General features: G+C 55.7%; 2 protein-coding genes across 2 annotated transcripts; one reads left to right on the top strand and one right to left on the bottom strand.

Moving 5' to 3' along the window:
• Positions 1 to 286: 286 nt before the first annotated feature.
• On the bottom strand, positions 287 to 1,661 carry LOC136544402 (uncharacterized). The gene is made up of 3 exons (XM_066536579.1): positions 1,093 to 1,661; positions 863 to 1,002; positions 287 to 315 (listed from the first exon to the last, which is right to left on the bottom strand). Exons 1-3 carry the CDS (start codon positions 1,659 to 1,661, stop codon positions 287 to 289), a joined length of 738 nt encoding a protein of 245 aa, XP_066392676.1.
• Positions 1,662 to 3,008: 1,347 nt separating this feature from the next.
• Positions 3,009 to 5,819, top strand: LOC136546861 (COBRA-like protein 10). The gene is made up of 2 exons (XM_066538827.1): positions 3,009 to 3,837; positions 3,922 to 5,819. Exons 1-2 carry the CDS (start codon positions 3,237 to 3,239, stop codon positions 5,355 to 5,357), a joined length of 2,037 nt encoding a protein of 678 aa, XP_066394924.1. The 5' UTR covers positions 3,009 to 3,236; the 3' UTR covers positions 5,358 to 5,819.
• The last annotated feature ends 2,096 nt before the right edge of the window (positions 5,820 to 7,915 follow it).

The following is a 7,915-nucleotide window of genomic DNA, read 5'->3' as shown; positions in this document are numbered from 1 at the left end:
AGAAACAGACACGACAGCGGCAGACAGGACGCCCTGGCCAAACGTGGCCGACAGGGTCCGGCCAGCAGCGATGCACGATGTGGTTGCGTGTACACTGTGCACGAGTCAAAAGCACAGAGCCACGCTCGATCGTTTTCACTTTTCCTCAGTGACAAACGCAAGAGGTCAAGATGATGCAGCCTTTTATTTTATTTTATTATTTTATTTTCCACCCACTTTTCATCACTTTTCAGTTAGAACAAAAGTGTATTTACCCGCATAGGACGTCCGATCCGTCGACTCAAATCTAGCGGGACGCGAAGGCAGCCAACGGCGCTGCGACAAAGACAATAACGCGACGAGACAACGGAAGCAGATTGCGGTATAGTTCCGTTGGTGATATCAACCAAGCCCGCGTACACGACGACGGATCCGACAACACGACGCGACGTTAATAATTCGGATGACAGATTTATTCAGAACCAGAGAGACGCACCACTGTTCTCAAATGTTCAGAACGACAGTGCGGCAAGGACAACAATGCTTTTAAACATATTTTCAGACTTCTGCCACGGACGTAAGAAATTGGTTTTTAAAATTTTAAACTCCAAGAAAATCGTTTCGAAAATTTGACTTAAGCCTAAATCGCGGTGCTAAACGAGATCGTAACACCGGGGTGTTACACCGAGTCTTGTCAGGCATAGCAGGGATAAGCTGACTATATGCAACTCTAAACTTCTCAATGCAGTAATACATGTCAACATATTGCTCTATTGGTGCATTGCTAAGTGATGTGATGAATGCGAGTGCATGCTTGCAAAGAATTCCAGAAACCTACCACCGTCGACAAGAACATGTCCTCTCAAGTAGGTTAACCACAAACCTGATTCAACAAGATCCTTATAATTTGTCAAGTCCGAATCCACAACCATCTCAAAGCTAAAACATTTAATATCCTTTCTGCACTTCTTTCTGTTGCCCAACAATTTAATTTTCAACAATAAACTTGAATTTGGATCAAATCTGCTATTTCAACAAGAAACCTAAGTAACGCAAACAAGATCTACAAATGCATGTCTAGTACTGCAGTTGAACAAAAAAAGATGGACTCACCTGTCGAGCCAATCAGTCTCCACTACTTGCGGTTCATCGACAGCTGCACCATTGGTGACGGTTGCTGCAGAGCCCGAACCAGCGTCGCCTGAACCATGGGCAGCACCCACCGCTTGGTGCCAAGCAGCTGGCCCCGCTGCCCCGACGTGCGCGGCTCGCCCTGCTGGCTGGGCGCGCGCGGAAGGTCCGGCCGCCTGGGCGCACACGAGAGCGCCCGCTGAAGGTCCAGCCGCCTGGGCGCACGTGAGAGCGCCAGCTGCCTCGGTGCGCGCGGCTGGCCCGGCCGCCTGGGCGCGCACGGGAGCACCGACCACCTGGGCGTGCGTGGCTCGCCCCGCCGCCTGGGAACGCCGCGCGGAGCAAGCCTGGGCGAGAGCCGGCACAACCCCCGCCGAGGAGCGCGACGCCGCTCCTGCCTCCGCCTGGGCGAGCGCCGGCCCAGCCGCCGCCGCTGGGGGACGCGACCCCGCTCGCGCGGTCCACAGGGGCACAGGAACGCGTTGGATGGCCTCCGCCGCTGCCTCGCAAGCCGCTGGAGGCTCCTCCGCCTGCGCCGCCTCCGCCTCCATCCGCACGGGCACAGGAGCTGTCCGCCTCGAAGCTTTTTTTCCCGATCCGGTCTGGGTCGTGCGTTACTGGGAGAAAAGGAGATGTAGTGAAGGGTAATCATATCATTTCGCATTAGTCTTCGGTGGGACTTCACGGTGCCCTCAAACAGACCTGACGGGAAGGCCATACAAGGAATCGAAAATTGAATTGGAGGCCAAATAGGTAAGTTGGAAATTTTCGAGGCCAAGAAAGAAAGACCGAGTTTTAAGAGGGACATGTAGATAATTTTCTCATATATATATTATAATAAGTTTAGCCATTTTTTTAGGAGAAATAAGTTTAGCCAATTTGATTGCCGGATAATTTGTATATCCATTTCTATTTTCTATCCCTACACATAATCCACGTTGGGCCGGAGTATTTTGGGTTAGGCCGACAAAGATGGGCTTGCGGGCCAGCTTCTGGTGATGCCTTTCCTTGGGTCGTCAGCTTCAGTTGAGCGTAAGGTGGATAAAAACTTAAGCTCGTTAGCTCGCTCGGCTCGTGGCTGGTTCAACTCGGCTCGGCTCGGCTCGTTATGTCGAGCCGAACCAAGATTTTAGCTCGTTAGTTATAACGAGCCAACTCAAGCCGGCTCGCGAGCCGCTCGCGAGCTAAACGAGCCAAGCTTCCAGGAAAAAAATTATCAAAACTTATATTAGTTTTTGTATTACTTTATGTCTTGCACTTTACAATTAACTAGTAACTGGTCTAGACTCTATAAATTGACTGGTAACTAGTCTAGATGTATTTCTTTTATATTATTATTATTCTCAAACTTTAGATAAATGCAAATATTATATTTTGTGTATTTTTTATACCTGACTCGCGAGCTTAACGAGCCGAGCCGAGCTGGCTTTCTGGCTCGTTAGGATAACGAGCCGAGCCGAGCTGGCTCGTTATCTTAACGAGCCAGAACGAGCCAAGCCAGCTCGTTATCCAGCCTTAGTTTAGCGGGGTTGTTTCTAAAAAAAAAAAAGTTGAGGGGGTTTGAACGTTTGATGGGCTGGTCCGTGACACTGAAATTATTACAAGAAACAATCGTTTTCGCATTTTTCAAATGAAAACCGTATTCTGTTCCAGGAAGCTTGCACGCCGGTGTGCGTGCTTCTCCAGTCTTGGCCAGAAAATTCGTATTAGAAGCTTGGCGCGCGCATAACGTACCTACCCATTATAGCGGGTGACGTTCCCGTGGTAATCTCGGTGTCCAGATGCGGTCATTTGACACGGTCGTCCCGTCTTCCTCAAGGAGACAACGCAACCCCCAACCACAAGCGTTGGCAAACCATGGAGGGAAGCAGGGAGCAAGCGCACGCGCTCGAGAACCATGCACCTCAATTTTAGCAACCTCGCACAAAACCTGCATGCCTAATTATACCTTCTTGCCCCCTCCTCCCCCGTTGGAACGCATGCATTTGCTTCCCACCACGACGCCTGCCCTCCCCGTCGAGCGAGGGAGCCACCTTCTTGCCCCAACGATCCGTCCATTATTCGCCCAAACGCTTGCTAGCTCGATCGGCGCCGTTGTTCTTGGACCGGCCGGTCGATCGAGCTGAATGGTCATGGCAGCGCCGCCAGTGCCGCTCCGGCGGCGGCGGGCGCTCCTGGTGGTGTCGACGTTGCTCGCCGTGGTCACTGCCGCGGTGGCGCAGGACTATAACGATGGCGGCGGCGACGACGAGGACGACGAGAAGAAGAAGCCGCAGTTCAAGGCGCAGGAGGCGTGCAACGGCGTGTTCCTGTCGTACACGTTCATGGAGCGCACCAAGGAGTACCCGCACCTGAAGAACGCGACGGCGCAGCCGTACGCGTTCAAAGCGACGGCGTCGGTGCTCAACACCATGACCGAGGACCTGAAGGCGTGGCAGATGTTCGTGGGCTTCGAGCACAAGGAGATCCTCGTGTCCGTCGGCGGCGCCGTGCTCCTGGACGGCTCCGACCTCCCCGCCAACGTGTCCGGCGGCGTCACCTTCGCGGGGTACCCGATGGCCGACCTCCTCAACTCCATCGAGACGGCGGGCGAGCCGTCCCTGATCGAGAGCAAGATTGAGATCACCGGCACCCAGTTCGGCGTGAAGCCCCCCGGCAAGCCCATGCCCAAGACCATCAAGCTGACCAACCCCGAGGGCTTCCGGTGCCCCGCCCCAAACCACAAAGGTACGCATGGCACGTCATGCCTGCCGTGGCCTCCGTCCACTGCCAATAACTACAACTGTTGCATGCACTGCAATGCCATTGCAGGCAGCGTGATGTACGTGTGCTGCGTCAAGGACCGCAAGTTCAAGGCGAAGAAGGCCAACAGCACGCGGTACCAGACACGGCGGAAGGCGGACCTGACGTTCGCCTACGACGTGCTGCAGGCGACACCCAACAGCTACCAGGTGCAGGTGACCATCGACAACTGGAGCCCCATCAGCCGGCTGGACAACTGGAACCTCACCTGGGAGTGGAAGCGCGGCGAGTTCATCTACAACATGAAGGGCGCCTACACGCTGCTCAAGGAAGGCCCCGCCTGCATCTACAGCCCCGCCGCGGGCTACTACAAGGACTTCGACTTCACCCCGGTCTACAACTGCGAGAAGCGGCCCGTCATCGTGGACCTCCCGCCGGAGCGGGAGAAGGACGACGCCATCGGGAACGTGCCCTTCTGCTGCAAGAACGGCACCCTGCTGCCGCCCACCATGGACCCGTCCAAGTCGCGGGCCGTGTTCCAGATGCAGGTGTACAAGCTGCCGCCGGACCTCAACCGCACGGCGCTGTACCCGCCGCAGAACTGGAAGATCTCCGGCAAGCTCAACCCGCAGTACGCGTGCGGGCAGCCCATCCGCGTGAACCCCCAGGAGTTCCCGGACCCGACGGGGCTCATGTCGTCCACCCCGGCCGTGGCGTCGTGGCAGGTGGCGTGCAACATCACGCGGCCCAAGAAGCGCGCCTCCAAGTGCTGCGTCTCCTTCTCCGCCTACTACAACGACTCCGTGGTGCCGTGCAACACCTGCGCCTGCGGCTGCGGCAACGACATGGCGACGTGCGACCCGGACAGGCAGGTCATGCTGCTGCCACCGGAGGCGCTGCTCATCCCGTTCGACAACCGGACGGCCAAGGCCCGGGCGTGGGCCAAGATCAAGCACTGGCGGGTGCCCAACCCCATGCCGTGCAGCGACAACTGCGGCGTCAGCATCAACTGGCACGTCATGAACAACTACAAGTCCGGCTGGTCGGCGCGCATGACCATCTTCAACTGGCAGGACTACACCTTCAAGGACTGGTTTGCCGCCGTCACCATGGGCAGCCACTTCAGCGGCTACGAGAACGTCTACTCCTTCAACGGCACGCGGATGGGCGCCCCCTTCAACAACACCATCTTCATGCAGGGGGTGCCGGGCCTCGCGTACCTCGACCCCATCACCTACGGGAAGACGCCGGAGGAACCCAGGCTTCCCGGCAAGCAGCAGTCGGTCCTCTCCTTCACCAGGAAAGACGCGCCCAATATCGACATTCCCAAAGGGGAAGGTTTCCCCAAGAGGGTCTACTTCGACGGCGAGGAGTGCGCACTGCCGGATAGGATACCCAAGGTGTCGAGCGCGCGCCGGCGGGCTGGGACGGCGAGCCTCGGGCAGGTTGCCATGGCGGCGGCGCTCGTGATGATTGTGGCGCTACTGGATTCCTTGTGCCTATGATGAGTGAAAACGCGATCGACTTCACGGGCCGAGTTTATACATAGGGGATTTGACTTGGGGCGCTGCGTTTGTTGAACACTTTTAATTGCAGGGGACGATTGTACGTTTTCACTTCAGTTCAGGGATCACAAATGATCCCCACCAAATGGAGGAGCTCCATTTTACAAACCAGAGTACAGAAGCATCCAAGTGGAAACTGACCTGAATTCAACAGTGGAGGGTGGGAGAGTGGGAGACCTGAGATGATAGATGAACATATTATGCTGGTTTGGATGCAACAAATGTTTGTGAGGGTCATATGGGTATGATGGTGAGAGTTGTAAGGGGATGAGTTGAATGCACCAGATGTCCATTAACTTGTGAGAAGTTTCGGTTAGGTCCATCAACTTTCAAAGGGGATGAGAGTTGTAAGGGGATGGAGGAGGGCATGTAACATTTCAAGGTTGTGGTACGTTGTATTGGTTGGACGTCTATGCTCATTGGGTTTCCACTTTTATTCCATTTTCTTTTGTCTTACAAAAGCTCACGAGTCTGTCTATCTGTGGGGGTATGGCCCCCAAGATATGGGCCGTGCCCCCAGGGGTGCCCCGGCCCACAAGATCAAGGCGTGCACGGCGTTGCTCGGCGTGCACCGCAAGACATTGTATAGTACTAAATATGATACTTTACTTGTAACCCTGTCTTTCCAGACTATATAAGGAGAGGCAGGGGTTCTCTAGCGGATAGGCTACATCAAGCTACTTGGTCATCCAGATCAATACAATACATCAAAGACACAGGACGTAGGGTATTATGTCGATCAGACGGCCCGAACCTATCTAAATCGTTGTCTCTGCGCCTTGTGTCACAATCCGGTTTCTGATTACGCGCACCCCCACCGACAAATCTACCATCGTAGGATACCCCTCGGTGGACTGCCGAGCATATTCTGTCGACAGTTGGCGCGCCAGGTAGGGGTGTGCGCTTGATCCATGGCGAGCCAGATGGACCTCAAATCAACAACGCGTTCTCGTCATCAATCTCGTGGAGATCCATATCGGTTCACAACGACGATTCATCGCTGGCTACACCAGCTCCTGCGACAGCAGATCCGATCTCGGAACCACCTCCAAGGTCGTCTTCACCAACAACTCACCACCCGCCAGGTGTTCGCCGTCAACGCCGACCAGATAACGCCACACGTCGCCGACCAGACGCTCCGTCCAAAGCTAAGTCACGCTTTAATATTTTTCTAAATATTCTCCAGTCTCTATATATCGCCGCAATATTTCTCCAAACTGTTTTCTCCATATTTGCTCTCCAAACGATTTTCCGAACCCCCGAACAGTCGCGTTGATGCTCGGACGCCTCCAGAGACGGCCCTGTCTCCGGCTCCTCCCTACACGTGCTACGGGCTCCGCGCTCTGTGTTATGGGTGGTCGGCAGCGGCTCCTTGGTCACGCCTGTTCCTCCTACACGTGCACGGGCTCCGCGCTCGACGTTATGGACTATGGGCGAGCTAGGGCTGGAGACTCAGCTACACACTAACTGGTAGGGCGGTTTATATTAAATATAAATATATTTTCACGCCAACTGATCGCCGAACTGCATACGTCGTTTCATCACCATTGCTAATTTTTCTCCGGAGTTTATTTATTTGTGCGTCATGTACTACCCATTCCATATATTTGTATTGCAGGATCATCATCCAGGTGATCGGATCACCTGGTGCTCGGACTTCTCCGCCGATCAACTGGTCAGGCCGCTTGGTTCATGGACTCCATCACCGACCAGTTGATCAGACTGTCCGTCGCTCGTGCTTCATCGCCAGCTATGCCGGTTACTCCTTGGCCCTCGGATTCTTCGTGCTCGAGGACTAAGTGGGCACACTTCACCGCACAGACGTCGTCAGCTACGTCGGTGCTCAGACCTCGCCGCCTATGCCAAGGACTCCTCGGTGCTCGGACATCGCCGCCTACGCCGAGGACTCCTCGGTGCTCGGACCTTGCCACCTACGCCGGGGGCTCCTCGCTCCTTGGTGCTCGGTCATCGCCAGCGACGCCAGGGACTCCTCACTCCTCGGTGTTCAGTCATCACCAGTGACGCCGGAGACTCCTTGCTCCTCGCTCCTCGGTGCTCGGTCATCGCTAGCGACGCCGGGGACTCCTCGCTCCTCGGTGCTCGAACATCGCCGCCTATGCCGTCATCGCCAGCGACGCCGGGGACTCCTCGCTCCTCGGTGCTTGGACATCGCCGCCTATGCCGTCATCGCCAGCGACGTCGGGGACTCCTCGCTCCTCAGTGCTTGGTCCTCGCCAACGACGTCGAGGACTCCTCGCTCCTCGGTGCTCAGACATCGCCGCCTACGCCATCATCGACAGCGACGCCGGGGACTCCTCGCTCCTCGATGCTCGGTCATCGCCAGCGACGCTGGGGACTCCTCGCTCCTCGATGCTTGGTCATCGCCGCCTACGCCGGGAACTCCTCGCTCCTCGCTCCTCGGTGCTCGGTCATCGCCGCCTACTGAAAGGTCCTTGTTTGGTTTTGGTAATTGAGTGACAACCTAGGTGAACTAATTG

This window comes from Miscanthus floridulus, chromosome 3, assembly GCF_019320115.1.
Source record: "Miscanthus floridulus cultivar M001 chromosome 3, ASM1932011v1, whole genome shotgun sequence".
In the NCBI taxonomy this organism is placed as follows: Eukaryota; Viridiplantae; Streptophyta; class Magnoliopsida; order Poales; family Poaceae; genus Miscanthus; species Miscanthus floridulus.
The sequence above is the reverse complement of the archived record's forward strand: the minus strand, read 5'-3'. Positions and strand labels throughout refer to the sequence as shown.

Bases quoted from the DNA above. Each gene is read 5' to 3' on its own strand.
- LOC136544402 (XM_066536579.1), bottom strand. From the start codon at position 1,661: ATGGAGGCGGAGGCGGCGCAGGCGGAGGAGCCTCCAGCGGCTTGCGAG. The intron at 1,003-1,092 runs GTGAGTCCATCT...TTGAAATAGCAG, and splicing joins GAGACTGATTGGCTCGACAG to ATTTGATCCAAATTCAAGTT. The intron at 316-862 runs GTTTGTGGTTAA...TCTTTGTCGCAG, and splicing joins TAAGGATCTTGTTGAATCAG to CGCCGTTGGCTGCCTTCGCG.
- LOC136546861 (XM_066538827.1), top strand. From the start codon at position 3,237: ATGGTCATGGCAGCGCCGCCAGTGCCGCTCCGGCGGCGGCGGGCGCTC. The intron at 3,838-3,921 runs GTACGCATGGCA...ATGCCATTGCAG, and splicing joins CCCCGCCCCAAACCACAAAG to GCAGCGTGATGTACGTGTGC.